The following is a 21128-nucleotide window of genomic DNA, read 5'->3' as shown; positions in this document are numbered from 1 at the left end:
TATTGCAGCTTCCATGTATTACAAATAAGCTTAGGTATACATTTCTGTTTGTGAAGCACAGCTTGAGGTGAGAATGGTCATTTTCATCTTGTTGAGCAAAATCATAAAACTGAGAATACTTGGAACAGATACAATATTGATTTGTTTGGTCTTTAGTTGGAAGTTAACAACAACTGCGGCGAGTCTTCCCTGGGAAGGATCAGTGTGGCCGAGAATTGATTGTTTTTAAAAAGCCTTTAACATAAACGCTGAGGTTTTTGACCTTGTCACATCTTCTCTCTCTATTTTTTATAATTTTGTAAACACTGAAGATCTGTAAACTGTGGGCATTTTCAATTGAGTTGGTCTTTACAATGTGATATCTAATTTGACGAGAAATTACAAAAAACCAGGGAAACGTAGGATAGTCTATACAAGTATGTGCAAAACTAAAGCCATTATTTAAATGTAGGTTGAACTGTTCTTATTTTTGTTTGTCTCACCTTACTTTAAAGCCTCAAGTAAAACTAGAACTGCAAGCAGTTATGAACGGGGGCCAAGCCCCCGACGCAACTCGGGACCCGAGCGTCGTCGACAACTGAATACAATACATCTTCACCTCATCACTTGATGTTGTGGAAAGACTTGAGGCAGTTGTGGATGATGCCATCTTTAGTAACTAGCTTCTTGTCCTTGAAGGCCACCAAAGCTTCTGTAAATTCTCCCATCAGGAGGGGTTAGCAAGGGAGTGTTGACATCTCAATTTTTCACCAGAAGATGAGGCCAAAACACTACCATATTACAAACTGTACCTTTAAACTAATGAGGCAAGCTGAAAAAAGTGCAATGATCACTGACCATGCATACAGTATCTACTTCCACCTCACGTGCTCCCTCCCTCAGTCCTCCTTCCCCACATTTAAAAAATCCAAAGTACCAAATTGTGTAAATATTTTTCTTAGTTTATTTACCTGTTGCAACGGCCTGGCCTTGACGAATGACTGTGTAGTGATGAGTCCTTGTTTATTCACTAAGTAATGATTAAATTGTTGGATTCTCCCCCGCAAATGACCATATATTGGCCAGTGAACGCTTCTGAATCTGATATACGCAGCAGCCTGGCTGATACGAAGACCCATCGGTAAGATTAATTGCGTTACTCATCATGTTTTAGTTTGTTTTTATCTGTGGTTTTATTTGTGTTTTGGGATATTTAAGTCCCTTCAAAGTTTCCTGGTGTATTGTCGTCCTCATTTTTATATTCTCTGTGTCCACCATGTCTTGTGTTCTTGTGTTGTAGTGATGAAGACCTGGTGTGCCCTCGCTTTCCTCTGGTTCGCATATTTCTGCCATGGCACTCTGTCCTGTCCAGCACTATGCCGCTGCTATAAAAACAGTCTAGTATCTGGTGTATACTGTTATGATATTCCCATGATAGAGTACCCCTCTGAGACACTCCCAAATGACACCGACACTCTGACCATCAGATCCACACACATCACCTCCGTCTCCGAGAAACATCTAAATGCAACGCCCCTGTTGAAAGCTGCCTTACTTCAATACGGCCAACTGCAGAACCTTTCCTCCCCCCTTCTGAGGGGCGTCCCAAACCTCGGCGCTTTAGATCTCCGCAATAACAAAATAGCCAACATGCCTGCAGGTGTTTTCAGCCTCACCTCACTCAAATGGTTAATACTGGAAAATAATCTCTTTGAAGAAGCTAATCCCGAGTGGTTTCCTGATAACAGCAGCCTCGTCCAGTTGGACTTATCGGGGAACCGCTTGACACAGATCCCAGCTGCTCTGCTTCAGAAGCTGCCCCACCTAGAAGAACTGGACCTTTCCGAAAACCGTCTGGAGAAGATCTCTGCAAATTCTCTGGACCTTCTGACCCAACTTGAGAAGCTAGAGCTGGGATCCAACCAGCTCGACACACTGCCCCAAAACCTCTTTCAGAAACTCACTAAACTCAATCGCCTGTATCTGGCAGACAACCCGTGGGTCTGTGATGGCAGGGCAGAGTACCTCTGGAGGTGGCTTCAGGAGAACAAGGAAAAGGTCTTCATGCCCGACACCATCATATGTGCGAGTCCGCCCTCTCTCGCGGGGCGCCCAATAATATCACTGACAGAAAGTGAACTAAACCTTTAGAAAGAAGCCAAGATTTAAAGCTTTTGTAAATCTGGTCTCAAATAATACAAATCAATACATACAAGCTTTTACAAAAATCTGATTGAAAATCAATGTAAATGAATATCATAACTTCGTTAAAAAAAACATATTTTTACTGTCTAGACCGTTTGACAGGACTGTGTAGGGGGCTTGGCCTCATGTTCTCCATGGCAACAGTCATTGTATTTATACAGCATTCGGGCAGAGAACTTCTGTGATTGGTTTGAAATACTTATTGTGACAAAAACTTTCATTTGGATTGATAGATATGCTATAGATATAACTCTTTTCAGATGCTTACTATCAAGAGACTTACTCCCCAATTTACAAAATTAGAAGGATTTTGTGGATCTAGGTTTACAGGGCCATCGGGAAATGAAAGGGGCTTGAAAACATATATCTCACATGACCACAAATGTTTTCCGTTGCCTAGATACAGGGGGTGGCTCACATTACCCGATGCCTCAGATTCCCCCGTTCTCCCCTATATTCATATACATTTTGAAAATATTTTTTGTGGCCTATATTGGTGAATATTTGTGATCACAATACATTTCTTGGGTCTAGCATAAAATGAAGGAACATTTATTTGTGTTTTTTGGTGTCTGACGGTGTGGACACAAAATAAGGAATGACAAGCTAAAAAGCTGGGAGGTTGTGTCAAACCTTAGCTCAGTAGCTTAGTATATGTTGGATACATGTAATTTAATTTGCCTAAACATAGGGTTTGTATTTTTTCAACATTGCACCCTGTTTTGTCCCATTCTCAAGAATCACTGACATATAATCTTTTACAAAAATCTGATTGAAAATCAATGTAAACTAGAACTGCAAGCAGTTATGACCGGGGGCCAAGCCTCCGACCCAAGCGTTGCAGAATAGGGCTTGGGAACCGCGTTGCTCTGCAAAACGCGGTCCCAGCTCCTGCTCGAGCTTGGCCCCCTAAAAACTTTGCTATCAACTCTACCCAACAAGTATATGCCAAGTCTGGATGGTAAAATTCTCACAGCTGAAGGCAAAGTTAATTGACTCATGGATGAGCGTGTGCCTGGCTGGTGCAGTGCTGAAATTTTAATGAGGGGATTAACCCCTAAGGGCAGGCGTCTGTCCGTATCAAACATGCCTGATATTTGCAGCGGATTGTGTCACTCTGGTCAATGAAATTACCAGTCCTCTACCTGGGTGATGTGGAGACTTTAATCTGCTGCTATTTTCAAATAAGCACGTGACCGCGATGAAATAAGGACCCAATAAAGTTCTATTCTCTGTCTAGTTTCACCCTCTAACCCGCCCCCGATCTGTTTCTCCTTTTCTCCTTTTCTTTTTTTTGACTATAGGCTGCTGAAGTTCTAACTAGGTAACATGTGGATAAATTATTATGCATGTGGGTGTATAGAGAGAAAGAGAGGGAGAGAAAGATCATATCTGCACCTGAGTCTGTGTCACCGAACGGCAACTTGACCCAAGGGAGATGGACCTTGAGTGTTTTGACGTATTCGGGATACTTTCTGATTAACAGTTTTGGACAAAAGCCAAAATGGACCAAACCTAAACCTGAAGAGCATTATAATTAAAATTATCAAAAAGTGACCTGTGACACTCAAGGTTAATTAAAACTCATCCAAAGGGAAAGTCAATCCCCAACTGAATAGATCTGATAATTAGATCTCAAATGTGTTCTATAACAGGGATAAAAACACCAATACTGGCAGCAGCACAATGCACCACAAATTAAAGCAGTTTTACCCCTAATTTACTCACTTTCATATATTTTTTTTATAAAGCCCAGGCTCTGTAAACGGGCATACTGCTATCTATGGTGGGCCCCTTTATTTACATACCCTTTGTTTACACACCAGTTTACAGAGCCTAGGCTGTGTATTTACACCAGCATTTTGAGAGACTTCAGACTGGTAGTGGATCGTGAGGATATATTCACTGATTTAGACAAAAAGTGTACTCAAGAATTGCTGACACCATCTATGGGACCTTACTCGACTCAAAGGACCTGTGGAGATCTCTAGTAAAGAGTTTCAATAAATTAAAAACTTTAAATCGTATTATGTACAGCCTGTTTGGTTCGTAAAAAATAGTTTTTTTAATATATTAAAAAAACTCATGTAAAAAATGTGTCTAGTTAAGCATCAGTCTGTGACTCCCACTAAAATTGTTCTTTGGAATTGACACATTTATTCTAGAAAATGCTTCTAAAACATAACCTGGTCAAAAACTGCTCATGGCTTCCCCAAAAGCAACCTACTTGGCCCAACCCAATTAAGTGATCGAAAATGTAGACACTTGGGCTGAAATTTCAGCGAAGTGTAGCACTGTTCAATGGCTAATCTCCTATATCCACCTCAATAGCACCATCGTTTGACAACACAGCTCTACAGCAGATTGTGATGGATCAATCCAGTCCAGAGGTGTGGTCGACAATAAATCTGTTGAACTAATCCAGTTTTTCAACTAAGCCTTGCCAGGAGTGAGGTTGTGCCCCCTTTATGGATGGATAGGTCCATCCTGATTGGATGAGCTTGTTCATGCAATTTTCAGAGGATGGATGTATAAAGATGCAGCCAATGCTTTAAAGAATATTTCCGGTGGGCTCAACATGAAATACAACCATGGGAAATGGTAGCTATTCGCCCAGATTCACATTGACACCTATTATAAAGCAATACATAAATGTTGAGGTAAAACAAATACAATGAACATAAATTATGGAGGAAAAAGCACACACTGACAAGATTCAGCATTTTGCATGTTTGTTAGACTGCTTTTAGCATTTTCATCAGGTTTATAACTTACAAATATCTGTCATATCTGGTCTTCACTTCTGTCTGCAAACTGTAAAATGGTAAGCACAGATACAACCTTAAGGGCAGCATGCTTAAATTGGCAAAGCTAACATTGCCATTAAGTTAGCATTGTTTTTCAGGTACATATATGCTCAAGGGTTTCAAGCACCATTACTATTTGCAGTTTTTAGAGAGAATAGAAAAATCTGACCTATTACTGCGTCCTGGTTGGGGCTCTTCACTGTGGATCCATTTTCCCCATCAGCTCTCAGGTTCATCATCTGCACCTTTGTGTTTTTGTAGAAAAACAGGAAAAGATGTTACATGTTATTTCATACGTATTCACGTACAGTGTAATTGTGTGGTACTTTTACCTATAGTGCCTTATCATACTATATGAATCTGCTCTATATTCTTCTTATGTGTCTTGCCTTTACTCTCAATTTCATAATGTAATCACTTGATAAAATATTGATACATTCTTGAGATTTATAAATAAGGTTGGAAATATATTATGAAACTGCATGTAACAGGGTTTGAGGAACAGTGGGTAGAATTGGCATGTAGTACATCTCATTATTTAAGATAGTCATGTAACTGCAATTTCATTTAAATCCACAGTACACTACTAATCAATTTGATTATCTTCCGTCTTTTGTAGTTTTTGTGTGTATGTGTCTTTCTGGTGCAATAACAGTATTGTAACAACATCCCATACATAAAAACAGGGTTGGAGCACATCCTTGTATAAAAACATTGCTACAATAAGAACTTGGCCGCATACCAATAAAATAAACATGTTGTATTAGGGAAATTAATAAGTGAACCTTTGGGTCCCCAATGATGTCAGTATGTCCTTGTATCTCATTCATGGATATTCCTGGGCAGGGCATTGAGATGCACGCCCGCACTGCATCATGAGACTCTCGCATCCCCACAGCGCTGAAAGAAAGCAGTTTGTCAAGAAAGCACAGCATACTGAGATCGTCTGATATTGACTCAACATGCCCAGGGTGATTTGGCTGATAAATGACCCTATATCTCTTGAAACCTGACGATCCTATGTATCACATGTGTCTCAAACTCTCTAGGGCTAAGAACAATGACAGATGTTTCTTAGACTACTTAATAAAAATGACCAAAGTCACCTGAGGTAGTACATTTCTACATTGGTATTGGTAACTATCAGGAAATCTGCTGGAACAAGTACTGAATGATAAATGTTAAGACATTTCAATGTAAGTGAAAATCTCAAAAGCACAAGTCAAGTAGCCTGGAAATCCAGACCCTCATCTAGAACGATGTAGGTAGGGGCTTGCCACAAGCAATAGACCTTCCCACACTCAAGGTGCGGCATCAACGCCATCAAATACCACTGCACGCAATTGGATAGTACTACGACCAATCAGAGCAATGAACAAGATGACGTATTCAGCCCCATTCGTTTAGCGAACAGCGGGGTAAACTGGTAAATTAACCTTTGCCGTGGTTGGTCGGGAAACAGAACATTCTTCTTTCTTGCTAATGAACGATTTGAGTGCCGTCTTCCAAATCGTTGAGTGTCTAGGCCAAAGCCGTTTCAAAGTCAAACAAAGTATTCGCAACCATCTTTGTTGTTTACATCACGACTTTGACGGGGCATGCACAGCACTGCCGTCATCTGGTTACGCCCGCCCCAGAGCACCATAAATGGGCTGTGGCCCACCCATATCAGATAGTACGATTTGGTTGGTAACTCAGAATTTTCTGACATTAATGAGCTCCAAAGGTTTGTGTCCAGACCAACAGGCTGAGCACATTTAAATTGGCCAGTGGCAGGTCTGGATTTCCAGGCTATAGGTCAAGTGCATGAATGTCAAAATATTTCTTACCAGTCTTTTCCATCGCTTTTTCTCCTGTCTCTCTTTTTGTCAGACTTTGTCTGCTTTCCACCAAGAAGTGATGTAATTTTCTGCTCCCTTTTGTCCTCTTTTACTTTCGGTGGATCAGTCTTTTTGCTGCTTGGAGCAGGAAGCTTACTCTTGCGAAAACCGAACCAATTCGCCAAGGATGAGCCAGATTTTTGCTTCACTTCAGTGCTTTTCTCCTGTTCCTGAGTCTTGTGCAAGTTCTCCTCTATACCGATCATCACTTTCTCTTCGATTGTGGTTATAGTACTCTGTCTCTCTGGTTCTTCAGAAACTGGCTCACCAAAGGCGCTTGAAAACTGTTGCTCAATCTGAAGGCGCCTTGCCTGCTCTCGTTGCTGTTTAAGACTTTGAAGCCTTTCACTGGAGGACCCCAATTGCGGGGGAACTGCCAAGCCCTCTTCAATCAAAAAGTTGTTCAAAAGGGATCGATTCATTGGGCAATGGTAGCTACTAGAGCAACTCATACTTCCTGGAAGGACATCGTTTAGAGAGTTCAAGGAACTCCCTGAGTGTGTTTTGATCTGGGTACGCACCTTTCCAGATCTATTGAAGCTAGGCCTGTCCATGTAGCGTGCACCAAAGCTTTGGCTGCGAGCCTTAGCCCCATTCATGCCCATTACTGGTTTGAGTGGAGGCCTGGTTGATACAGACACAGACCGTTTAAACAGCCAACCTTCCTCATCAAATCCCCAATCTAACATCACGCCGCTGTCTGATGCAACAGGTTGAATTGAGGGCTCAGAATCCAGTGAACTACAGCGGGTCTCGATCTTTCTGCGGGCTCTGTCATGAGCACCACATTCCTGTATCATGTGCGGATCGCAAGTAAAAGTCTGAAAAGTCTGGACACTTCTTGTGGTAGGGTTTGGGTCATCTTTGTTCTTTCTTCCAAAAACTAGGAAGGTACTGGTCGTGGTTTCCTGTCCAGATATTGCCTCGTGAGATTTAGCATTTACTGGATGAGCCATTTTTACAGCTCTTGAGGTGGAACTCATATGAATATTATTGGCAATCCCATGATAGTAAACATTACAATATGCCTGAGGCTGGACTTCTGAAAGTTTGGGCTCACTTGTGCTCTGTTGGGATCTCTGTAAAATGCTTTGATTTGGCAATACATAGGGAACACCCTTTTCATCATGGTATGTGGTAGTTCTGTCCATAGATAATTGGACTGACTCTGAAGTATGTGATTCTTGAACCGGGAAAGGTGGTATCTTGGATGTGTGGGTATTGGATGGGGTATCTTTCAGTAGTTTACCTTCCGCACCAATTTTTGGACCTGCATGTTGATTGTCTTTTGTTGTATTGGATAGTTGAGGCTGTAAAATTGAAGAATTCCGATTTGATTGTGTCATGGTGGTTTTCGATGGTATCTTCCCAGTAGTAGAGCTTTGAGCTTGACCTGCAGATTTATGTGCTTTGGGTGAGCTGTCACAACTAGGTCTAAGAAGGAGAGAAGTAGTTCGACCTGGTGGTGGTGGTGGGGATGGGGACCTAAGTTCTGAATTTGAAACATCACAGTGCTGGTCTTGGCGTCGTTGTTTTCGTGGAGAGCAGGGTAAGTTGTCATAGATGCTCTCTTCCAGAGAGTCATTGCTTGACTGAAGTCTAGCCTTTTGCAAGGGTGATTTTGTTGGGCTCTTTGAGCTTTCATTGATTCCTGCAGGCTTAAAAGTCTTTGAATGTTTCACAGGGGATGCAAGGGGAGAGCACTGTTTCACACTCTTGAGCGACTTGGAATTTGTTGATACCGCAATGTCCTCATCTTTCTGAGCTTTAGATAATGCTACCTTGCTTGAACCATGTGTTTTACTGAGATTTGCCCTTTTGCTAGGGACACTGTGTCCAGGAGGGTTTGTCTGCCCTTTGGACCTATGACCCTTAAAAAGCTTTTGGTGGAGAGGTGAATGTGTATGTTTAGCTTGTTCTTGACCTCCATCCGCGCTCTTGCTCCGCAGAATGAAAGCCTTTCTTGCCGAGTCACAAAGCTGAGGTTTTGGTTTCCTCTTTTGAGATTCTGAGCTGGTGCAGTCATGGCTTTCACTGCCAGCTTGACTGGCCTGGTCTCTACAGTAAGGTACCTCCATTGAGTAGCTGCGCTGTCTGTCAACATTCTCACAGCTTAGAGCTCTTGTTGCAGAATGCTGAATATCACTTGTCCCGGCTTCAACTTGCTTGACTGCTAGTCTGCTATGGTGTCTTTTGACATGATCAAGTCTGGATTTACGGTCAGTAGACCTTTCCTGGTTATTGTTTCTGTCATTTAACTTCATGCCCAAAGGCTTGTGTTTTTCCAGTGAGTCCTTGCTTTTGTCCTCTGACTGAATAAGAGTATCTGTTGGGCTTGAACCAGGTTTAACTGTAGGGCCCTCCAGAAATATGAAGTTGTCAGTGACAGGTGAGGGAAAAAGACCAGTATCCCCTGAAGGTTTTAAAGGGTCTTCTTGAATATTGTTGTCATCATCCCTTTTCACATCCAGCTTTTCCAGGCAAAGAAGCTCTTTTTTCGGTTGGTCACTGGATTCCCTACTTTGTGATTGAGGGGATTCGTCATCTGCATCATCGGAGTCTGGGGCAGTAGTTCCTGCATTGGCCTTCACAGGTTTACTTATAGGGGCAACTTGCTTGGCTGCTGTCCCTTGTAGGCCACACTTGACACCAAGTGAGTATATGCCCTCATTGGAGGTCATACAATCTTTGCAGTGTGGTACAGCTGCAGATGAGGAGGCCTCTTTGGAGCTGCCAATTTGCAGACGCTTCAGTCCTTTCAGAATGTGGCCTTCTTTCCATCCAAGGTCTGTCTGCTCGATGGGTGCAGAATGATTACTTGATACTGAACCCGTACTCATTCTTTTGTCCCGGCTAGCAGCACACTGTTCAATACAAGACATATTTACAATTATTGGCCTTGATAGATGGATCACTTGTTTTATCTTTAATAGCTTTCAAATATGCTAACAAACAAACAACTTCCTGATACTACAACTTGAAGAAAGATGGATGAAAAATGAACGAATCCCACCTGCTTGGAGAATCCACGTCCCTCTGCCCAAGTGTGGGAACCACTGGAGTACTCACTACAGGCACTGGAGAGTGACATTTCACTGCTACTGCCACTACCACTACTGCGTGGGCATGTTAGACTTAGCAGGCTGGGCCACCTTCCCGCAGGGATACCCGCTTTTCCATTCCTTTGGACCTCCTGGAAAGAAAAAAAAATGATGTACTCAATTATGTTTTTATGGTGCTTTCTTTGCCAGGACTACTTTGAAAAATACATTTTAAAACCAAATAGGAATTAAACCCATGTTAAATAAAGGTTAATGAAAATGATTAACATAAATTAAGGAAACACTAAAAATACACACACACAATTACATTTATCATGATATTCCCATGTGTTCGGATGTAAATCTTCTACCGCCACCATGTTTTGGTCATGCCAGCGGCTTCAGACGTTTAGGGGAAAGATCTTTGGCTCTCTTACCGACATTTACAGTAATAAAATTAGTCCTCAGGCTATCATTGCTCTTTTTGATGCCCAGGGATAAAATATGGTCGGCTGGGTTGCATGATGTGGTCGCATTTACAACTTTTCTTGCTAGCTGCCTTATTTTTCTTAACTGGAAGAGACCAGTCCCACCATCTCATACAAGATGGCTAAAAGAGATCATGTTCTATTTAAGAAAATATCAAATTCACATTGAGGGGAGCTGCAAATACATTTGAACAAGTATGGCTGTGGTGGGGAGTTATATTTATATATTTAAATTTTGATTTTGTAATTTGTTATAATGTACAAATTCAATAAAAAGAAGTTTAAAAAAAATGTATCATGCAATTGTCATTTGGCTCACATTTGTACAATACATTCTCTTCAAAGTCTGAATGATATACACAATCTACGAGTTTGCCCCATGGCTCTCCATTTGTCTTTGTCACAGGTCTCAAAGAATCAATATGCTGATACATAGCTGTCTCTTTCCAACCAAAGGCCAATTAAAGAATAGAATGATCTTCTACATCACGAGTTAGATGGTTCCTGAAACTCTTGTGTTGGTCAGAGTTTATCAGCATTCTATCAAAATCAATATAGTGTTTTTCTGACTCAGATGATTCTTAATAGCATATTTTCCAAAGCATGCTGAAAATAATAGTTTTATGCCAATGCCAGAGCAAGCATGTGCCCACAATGTGCATGTTCATATTAAGTGATGTGAGGAAGAGAGGAAAGAAAAGTGCATCGTAAGCATTTTGATTAAATAATTTTGTGTTACAGCAGGTTCAAGTTTAACTCATAAAACCTTGTAGAAACAAGGGATCACAGAACAGTCTCTCTTCGACCGATATTAAAGTCTAAGAGGAGTCGTTACAGAGGTTTCCTTGAAAGGAATATTAAAAGCATTGACGGGAATTCCACTGCAGATTTGATCACATTCATTTTATTGTGTTGCCGCAGTTTCCTTTATTGACCTGATCTGCTATCTATACTAAAATGTTGATCAAAAAGATGCTATCCAGTATTTTTTCTTCAGTTGCATATGTGTATCAACTGTAAACGACATAAAAAGGTGGGACTTAATTCTCAATAGATAATTTGATAGGATCAATGAATCAGATCAATAGAGTAATAGGGGAAGGTGGGGTGATTTGTGCATTTTGGAAGTTGCAAAACCCCTTGTTTCTAGAAAACCGTGGAAGAAATTGGAAATGTGACCACATATTTAAGAAGAGCCATCCATTTGACTCATCCTGTAAAGAAGGGAGACACAAGGAATAAGATATAAGCACATTTAAGCTAAAAAAACTGTGTTTTGCCTTTCAAAGTAAAATTTCCATGATCAAGGTTTTTTGATTATTGTGTCTGAACAATTATAGACACGTTTGAAAACATTTGACACATGTTTTAGTGCTTTGGTATGCTACACTTTGAGTCTATATAGTTAGCACAATGTCAACCCTAAATTGCTGCATCATGCCTATTATCCAAAATTCTGGGGATGGGGTGATTTGTGCGCAAGGGCCTGGGTGAGTTATAAGTAAGTAAGTAAGTAAAATGTATTTATAAAAGCACATTTATGACAGTTTGCACTGTCCAAAGTGCTGTACATAGTGCATTCAGTAGGTAAACAATGAAGGTAAAATAACAATAACCAAAATAAAAGACGTAAAGCCCATACATCCACACAAAGACAGATAGTAGTGCAGAGGTAAGATAGTTAATGGGGAGGAAACACCAGGGTGTACATATGGGTTTTGAGCCTTGATTTAAAGGCAGAAATGTAGGGGGAATCACATTTGTCAGGTGGCAGTTGGTTCCACAAGCACGGAGCAACTAGTGCAAAGTACATTTCTGAGAGTTGTGCCAGTGGCATGGCTGTATACGCTGGTCACCAAAAGAAAGTGATTGTCTACAGTAGCTCAGAAGAGAGTGACATCTCAATTCCACTTAACGACACCACTGATGAGAGTTCAGATGGCCAGAAAGATGATGATGGTGACTTTGTCATTGTGACACAATGACGCACAAATCACCCCACTACGTGGGGTGATTTGTGCGACAAGACAACTTTTTTTCCGAAAGCTATATTTCTTAAACAGTTTATTCCAGATCCAAAGTTTTTATTGCCAGGGATGCACAACATCCTGAAATATATGTACATATTTGAGTTGGAGACATAACTGTCAAGGCCTCACTTTAAAATCACTTTGAGTAAAAAGTTGCACAAATCACCCCACATTCCCCTACTATGAAGGACTGCAATATGATGGAGTCATTAGTACTGCCAAAACCAACTGAAAATCAACACCAAGTTGCACAGCTCTACACAACAAGCAGCCACTATAAGCTTTTTATTTGAGATAACACAGACTACAAAGTTTCTCATCAATCCTGATAAGCTGTAGATGAGTGTTTAGTATTAGCCTAGAACCAGACAGCAAAGAGTCAAGGGAGAAAGGAAAAGAGAAAAGGGTTTTCATAACCTTGTTCTCATTTTGAGCCTGATACTTGAAACATACTCTAGTTTTGCAAAATAAAAAGCATGTCAATGTCAATTTTTTTTGTGGATCTATTATTTATTTGAGAACATATTTTCCAGCAGATCAAAAATAATTGGATTTGTTTTATGTTTATATATATATTTAATGTATTTGCAATTATTGTTCTTTATTGTTTCAATGCTGCTTGCAGAAACTGGTATGAGTTTTCAAAGTCCTTATTAACACGTTGGCAGGGCAGACAACTAAATTACAAAAAAAATCAGTAATTACTATGGATTACATAAAGCATATGAGTTTAACATTGAAATGGCCTGAAGAGGCATGTCTGAGAAAATAAATACATTCGGATGCTATCTGTAAGTGAACAGTTACTGCCCTAAAAACATTCAATCCTACAAAATGTAAATGTCATCTTTGATTATTATTATTGGACAGGGTAGAAGATGGACTAAGTAAACCGGAAGCATCAATTTATCATTCCTGAGCCATATTAAATTTTGATAAGTTGAAAGGTATCAAAATGCACTGAAAGACACACTTAAGGTAGAATTATCTTCAAGAAAAGAGCAGTGGTTAACGGTTTTATAGGGGCACTTAATCTGTGAATATTTGTGGCCTGTGTAGAAACGCAAACCTTTACTAGTAACGGCTGGCACTATCTACTGGCTTGCTGCAGATGCTGTTTGCATTGGTGCCATTTCCAATCAGAGAAAAGGACCCAAAGGTGTCAAGTTTTGTGACCCTATTTAAAATCGCATTGATCATTGCAAGGCTGCCATGGCCAGCTTCCTCTCAAAGTCATTAGTGTCATCTGTTAGCAATAATTAATGTGAATAGGAAATAATTGCATAAGGGAGCTGGGGACAGAAGTGATTTGGTCCATTCATTGATATTCGCCTATTATTTCATTATTCACGCTATAGCCTTTATTTCACAAGTACTGTGGGAGAAGGGCACATTTGACCATGCAAGTGCAGATTAATCTTGGAACTAATTACAGTCATAATGTCGAGGGGTATCACAGATTTGACTAGAGTGATACAGTTCAACCAAACTCTTAGTTGGAGTTGCGCTTACTGAAAGTCAAGGGCAAATGCAATGGATGTGGAGACGTTTTATATTTCAATGCATTTCCACTTTGTGAAAATTACTTCTTCCTAATATTTTATTTCGGTCCAATAATGCAGACATGACTATTTCATGGTGTATAAAAGTATGCCCTTTTGAGTACATTTGCTTTAGGCCTATAAAAAACAAACAGGATCTGATGGTGGCAGCATTCATCAGCCCCTCCTCCGGGTATTTAAATACCTAAACCGGGTACATTTGTATTCTGCAAGTTACTTTCCTCATAGTGATTAATGAGTCATGCTGGATGTAAGTGTTCTGCATTTAAATCAAATTTCAAACATGTCTAAGTGATCTATTTTTAGACTATCGATATGAAAATGTCTTTGAAGTTTTGCTTCTACCATTTAATAATTAGGATTCAGTAAACAGAGAGATCTTAACAAAGTTACACGCAACATATGTACAAGCTCAGTCTTAGGGCGTTATTTCTAGTTGAATCTTCATGTATGTTGTGGTTAAATCCAAAAGTAAGGGGATACATACATTTATGACATCTGTAAAGGAAAGTGCCTGAATGACTTGGTTTGTCTGACTGGTAAAAGATCCCAGGCAGGAGTGGCGACTGATCAGACTTTTTGAAGATCTTCATGCTACAGCCGTTTGTATGAAATGTGCAATATGTATCATGTTTTCTCTTCTTCTCCATACAGTTTTAACTATTATTTAATTATTATTAATAAAAGGGGAAGGAAACCTGTTGTTTAAAAGGGGTCCACCAATTAAGAAAAAATTAGCCTGCATTACAAACTGGGGTTGCGGAGTGTTAAATATGTTTACCAGACAACGAAAATATGCTGTCAAGTTGCAGTAACGTACAATCAATAAGTGTTGGAACTTGTTCCATACTACGGGCTGAAAGTCAAGCCATTTTGGCTTTACGCTTGCATCAATTATTTTCTATTGACCTGTCTCTGGTCATCTTTATAGTGCAATGGGAAGTTGCTGGAACTCCCTTCTAGGAGTTACAATATAGCATCATGGGAGGGATTGTAGCCACTTGTCCTCACTGTGTATATTTCAAGGCATTGTACACAACTTTGTGAAAAGACCCAAGGCCCAGACACTAAATAAAGCATATCATCCCTTCACCAACGCAGCTCTCTCAGTCGGAACAAAACATTGGCATGTCAACTGATGTCTATACATTTTATAAGATGTTCCACACCGAGTGTATACTATTATGCCGAGGCTTTCATCTCAGGCATCCTCTTAGCACCATCACTTCATACATTTTCTATGTATGGAAAATCTAACAGCTAACCCTGTCAGTTCAGGAGATTTCTCTACAAACAAAGCTATACTGGCAGTTTGCACCATCACAGTTGTTGTTGTTGTGTGCATTATAGGATATCAGTATGGAATTGTCAGGACAACTTGACAGATGTTTTGTGGGGAGCAAATTAAATTCCACTTGTACACACACTCTGTGACACTTTAACTTTATTACTAATTTTGTATGCTTTGGACAGGCACACCATCCTTCATTGTTGGTTTTGGGCTTTGGTGACAATAAAAAAATCATACAAAATTGCTAGCATTTATCTTTAACTTTTGCATTACTCACATAAGTGTCAACAGCAGTGTGTGGCTATTAGAAACATTCACATTTAACCACATACAGTTTTCGCGCTGCCTTTTTTGTAGTTGATGTTGTTAGTATTCACTTAAAACCTGAGGGGAGAAACTGTGAAATCATGGCTTGTCGGCGATATAAAAACGGTGATGGGCCATTTTCAGATTCACTGAACACATTGATTTCAGACACAAGGACAATGTACTGAAGCTTTCATGGACTTTTGACTATACTTTAAAATTTCCCAATCTCATCAAAATGTGTCCATGCGTCCCCCTGAGCTCCCCAAAGCAAGGTTTCAATTGCTCAAGTGCTCCTTAGACCACAGCCTTCTCCACTAAACAGTTTCCATATTCACTCACTATCAAACGCATCAACAACCACTGTCAGGCCCCTGGTCATTAATACTGCTTGCTCATTTGCACCTCGCTGTCTTTCTTTTTTATGTCACCCTCACTCTATAGCCTGCGTCTTTGCTTAAAGGTACAGTGTGTAATGTATGAGTATTTTGGCATCATCTAGTGGTGAGATTCCTGATGGCAACGCTCCGTCTCTACCCGTGCCTTTCGGAGAATTTACAGAAGCTACGGTGGCCTTCAAGGACAAGAAGCTAGTTACTAAAGATGATATCAAGTATATCAAGTGATGAGTTGAAGATGTATTTATTTATTCTATAGTACTTTAGTCTTCCAATATGCATTTGCCCAGGACACCCACGAAATATAAAAATGCGTAAGGCGGTTAAGTTTTCTCCGTTCTGTACTGTAGAAAAATGGCAACATGGTGACATGCCCTGTTTCGATGAACAGTAGGTAAAAAAGGCTCATTATAAGGTAATAATAATAACAAGCAATTGAGGGCCTACACTAATTAAAACATACTTGTGAATATTATATCCCATTTCTGAGTCTGTTCTGAAAAACGCCAATTCCTTTTACACACTGCACCTTTAAGGAAAGCAAGTTTAACTCTTAAATCACATGAATACACTTTTAAATTTTTGTTTAAAATCAGAGCTTGGTGCAAGCATAAAATATGTGCATGTGAACATTATGTAAAAAGAGGCTGGTAAAAAGCAGCATTGCTTTTTGTTTTGTACTTTGTATATGTGTTATAAATTCCCCTTCTGGGCAAAAAGCAAATGCATTTTCAGATACTTTCAGAAAGAGTGAGATATTTTGACTTTGTATACGATTTCACACAACAGCAACAAAATCAAGTCCCTGTTTATGGCACTTCAAAAGGGACAAATACATGATTGGACTTAATATTATGTGTGCCTTTATCTTCCACTGCAGCCCTCCCAGGAAGTTTATCTGAGGAAAGAGGCACCTGCCGCAGTTTAAAAAAGCTTGCAGGCATTGGTCTCCAGACTGTTGCTCCGCCGCTGAATTCCAATAACATTGTGACAAACGAGCTTGTCACAGAGCCACCTCTAACAGCTAGGGCTCTCTGGCACAGAGACCACTGTGTTGTAAATAGTCCAACCGGTCCAAACACCCAGAGGCCGGAAAAAAACGGACTGAAAGGAAATAGCAGATAGAAGTAGCGCTTGTGCTGAGCTATCACACAAACATTCCCACGCCACTCACAAACACATGTTGCACTCCATTTTGCCTGCAAGCTACAGCTTACATATGAGTAGTCTATACGTTTGTGCATTCCGTGTTTATTTAACCCAATCAATGTACCACCTGTACAGACATTTGCTTAGCAATCTGCGCACGCGGTCATTGCTAAATATGATGCTCATTGTAACGTAAGCGCAATGTCACCTGTGTAGGTAGTTCCATGCTCACTTTTTCAGTTTACTGTACGTTGACACTTTATTTTTGCAGACAGCACCTTCCAGACTCTTTCAATGCAGAGTTTTACTTTTACTAGGTTTCTATGGCAAATTACTGTTTATACTGTATATAGATATTGTAGTTTAAACCTATCTGTTTAGTGGCTGGTCCAAGGTACTTTGATGACAATATTGAACAGTATCACGAGAAACAAGAGGGTCTTCATGTTCGCAGTTGGCTGTGAAAAGATACATGTTGCACCTTCTGTTTGCGCACGCTTGCCTCCAGTTTTTCGCTCATTACCTGATTAAAACACACAGACTGAACACAACTAGAACAAACAGAGAGATATTCTCACTTCCTCCCTTTAAGCGTGCGTGTAATGCCATGCATGACACCTCGCTGTAACCTTGCCTGGAGTCAGTCAACATAACTGGGAACAGGTGTGCTGTCACAGTGATTAAGGAACCAAACAAGCAGAACGTGCAGTGAAAAACAAATTTTCCATTTCAATAATTCGTACATAATGACCTGTGCGTTATCTGCCAAATTTACACCACCAGAGTGTTAATGTCCCTAATCTAAAAAAAAAAAACTCGGACGATGAAATTACCTGTGTTTTCTTTTTCTCTTTCCAAGTACTCTCTTCCAAAGAATAGAGCCTATTGAGTTAGTAGCAGTAAAAAGGCCATGATCTCTTATTGCAGTATCACACTGTTCATCTGTTCTCACCGGGTGGGCTTGTATGGAACAGTGACCTTATCTAGTACCATGTCTGGCATATTGAATGTGCTCGGCATAGATGTTTAAGACACCAAAAACATATTTGAAAGCTAGGGTTAATAATTTCAAAATGCTGATAAACAATAAATAATAATAATAAACAACTTTCATTTATGCAGTATATGTTTAGAGTGTATCTTCCCATCCTGATGAACTCAAATGGCTGTTGTGGCAACAGGTTTAGTGTACTTTATCTACATACAGTATGTTATGAGTAAATACAAGAGCGATTCTGGAGAACGCTTGTTGTCAAAACTATTTTGGTCAAAATCAGTGAATATCTCCTCACAATTTGCTACCTGACTATGCCGCGTGGTCGCTGAAAAAAATCCAGTGTTAATACACAGCCCAGGTTCTGTAAATTGATATGTAAACAAGGGTATGCAAACAAAGGGGCCAATCATAGGTAATCACATAACCTTTAACAGAGCCTGGGCTGTGTATTAACAAATGTTTACAGCGCATTTTGACCTTAGCATCTTTATAATAAGTTGATAATATGAAAACGTTGTATTTACAGCAGCCAAAGAAATCAACAAATTCTGTTTGAATAAATTCTACATTGTGTGTACCAGTGTTGTCTTTCGAACAAATCAGCATCCTACAAATTCCCTAAACTAACCGGCTTCAGTGAACTCATTCAATAGTTAAAGCCACAACGAGAATTCTGTTCAAATGCACAGCAGGGAATCCCATATGTAACTTTTTAGGAGGACAACAATTCAAATACCCCAAACTGGCATGGTTAAATTATTTAATGAAAGTAAAAACTTTTGTTTGTGAGTTAATATTCAAGCTTTTATCTCACATTATCATTAATGAACTCCTGGATAACAGGGGTTGCTGCATTGCATTAGTGAATCAAAGGGAGCATTCTGCAGATACAAGTTATTTCTTTTGTCATGCTGCCAGCAAGGTTGAGTTGTTAACATTATTTTTCTTGCTCCATTATGCCTGGTGAAACTGTGAAATACTTATTATAAGTACGATTTGGAATTAGCCATAACAAATGGTAACATCAGACAACATCATGAGAATAGTCTAATAACTATTCAAGTGTTAAAGGAAAGGGCAAGGCAGGTCAAATTCTCTCCATGGACTAGTATATACAGTATACTACAGTATTCATAATATGTCAATAGATCTGAACAATTATTTAAGATATGATATGATTGGCGGCAGTGGCGAAGTGGGTAGGAAGTTTGCCTCTGGAGTGCAGGGTCGGAGGTTCGATTCCCCGCCTACCCGCCACATGTCGAAGTGTCCCTGAGCAAGACACTGAACCCCAAATTGCTCCCGATGGTTCAGAGAGCGCCTTGCATGGCAGCTACTGCCATCGGTGTATGAATGGGTGAATGTGGTAAGAATTGTAAAGCGCTTTGGGGCTGAGAAAATCGGCTAGAAAAGCGCTATATAAGTCAAGTCCATTTACCATTCATATTATAATATATATTTTCATATGTTTTTTCTGTCACATAATTTCTGACACACAACTAGACACAAATGGACTTGGGAATTACCAATGAGACCTTGATTAATCAGGCATCTACCTTATTTAATCAGGCATCTACCTCAGTGTGACATACACTCCAACAAAGACAGAATCCTCTTTGAGCAGAGGCTGCAAGCTTGGCCTTCACAGAAAAGGTTAAATATGAAGGACAGGTTGTCCAGCTCTGCTAGACTCGTGGCATACTTAATGAAATGCTCTGGGATTGCCTAGGCTATTCCATGACCATTTCAATGAAGATGGAAAATACAGTTTATCAAATATTTGTAATGACCAATTCTGTCTGTGAAATCAAACCAGTCCCCTGAAAACATACTGTATAGCTAGAGTTTCAAGATGAAAAAGAGAGTAAATACAAATCCAAGTTTAATATGTGAATATCAAACTTTTTTATCGGCCAAATACACTTAATTTGGTGTTTTACCTTACTAAAGAGGGTCTTAACTGTACTTCATGATCAGTTGTCGACTAAGGTCTTCTAGTTGATCAGGTCTAAAGGCTCTATGAAGAAGTTTAATAAGACAGCCAATTCCATGATCATGATTGCACAAAAAAGTAACATGTGAACAACACCAATCTTCATTCTGACTCTCTACAGACTCTGCCTTTACCACATTTCCACTTTTTAATGAACATTTTAATAGATGCAAAATTGTGAGTCAAGAGGAAAAAACTCTGTGTGCACTTCCGTTAACTAAAGCCAGTGTGTCCCTCTGTAATGTTTATGGAACGATTTTGATGCTGAAATGTGTTATTCAACATAACATTTGTTTGGTCTGCATAATAACTGGAGACCATGCCTCAAAGCCCTGAATTGATAATGAAACACAGAGCCGGTCTGTAAGCTGCAGCTGTTGTTAACAAGTTGATCCACAATACAACCATATTACCAATGGCATTTCAAGGTTATTTAGCTACTTGGCAGATACATGGAAGCATTAATAAGGATTGGACAATGCATCTTTGTTTCACTACATGGTCTAGTGATATTGGAAAACACCACAATCTCAATTCACAACAATGAACCCAATACAGAATGTAAAGGTGAAGAGCAATCAATCAAGAATCAAGAAATATGTATGTGTCCTCATACTGAAAATGCACTCTTGTATTTGTATTGCACTGTGGTCATTGGAGAAAACATGTATCTCAATGCCTGTTTCCATCTTAATGTAGCGTGCATTTCAACTGAAATTCCGGAAAACTGTCAAGAGAAACTCAAATTCAATAGACCATAGCAGAAGAGGAAGGCGCAGCAAGATGAGGTTATTAGTATTAAAGCTTGGTGAATCCACATTGAAAAACATGATGGGAGAATGCATTTCTGTTTGCTTCGTGTATTTGTTTTTTAAAAAGGAAAAAAAGTTTTATAGTCTCCTCTTGACTCCACTCAGGCAGGGTATCTTTGATTTTGATACAGGTACCGATACCTGAACCATATTTCAGCTCCCAAAATGTTTTCGTTTCTGCGGTTGAGCG

General features: G+C 39.7%; 1 protein-coding gene across 1 annotated transcript in view; it reads right to left on the bottom strand.

The window, feature by feature from the left end:
* LOC307258757 (nck-associated protein 5-like) overlaps positions 1 to 21128 on the bottom strand; it is a gene marked incomplete at both ends in the record, with an annotated part of 59286 nt that overhangs the window by 16349 nt on the left and 21809 nt on the right. Inside the window, 4 exons of the mRNA XM_080038412.1 lie at positions 5161 to 5236; positions 5777 to 5891; positions 6821 to 9735; positions 9885 to 10064. Of these exons, the coding sequence (XP_079894538.1) occupies positions 5161 to 5236; positions 5777 to 5891; positions 6821 to 9735; positions 9885 to 10064 (3286 nt within the window). The remainder of the gene's footprint in view (positions 1 to 5160; positions 5237 to 5776; positions 5892 to 6820; positions 9736 to 9884; positions 10065 to 21128) is intronic.

Source organism: Ammodytes marinus, assembly GCF_949987685.1.
Source record: "Ammodytes marinus genome assembly, chromosome: 12".
Taxonomy (NCBI): domain Eukaryota; kingdom Metazoa; phylum Chordata; class Actinopteri; order Uranoscopiformes; family Ammodytidae; genus Ammodytes; species Ammodytes marinus.
The sequence above is the reverse complement of the archived record's forward strand: the minus strand, read 5'-3'. Positions and strand labels throughout refer to the sequence as shown.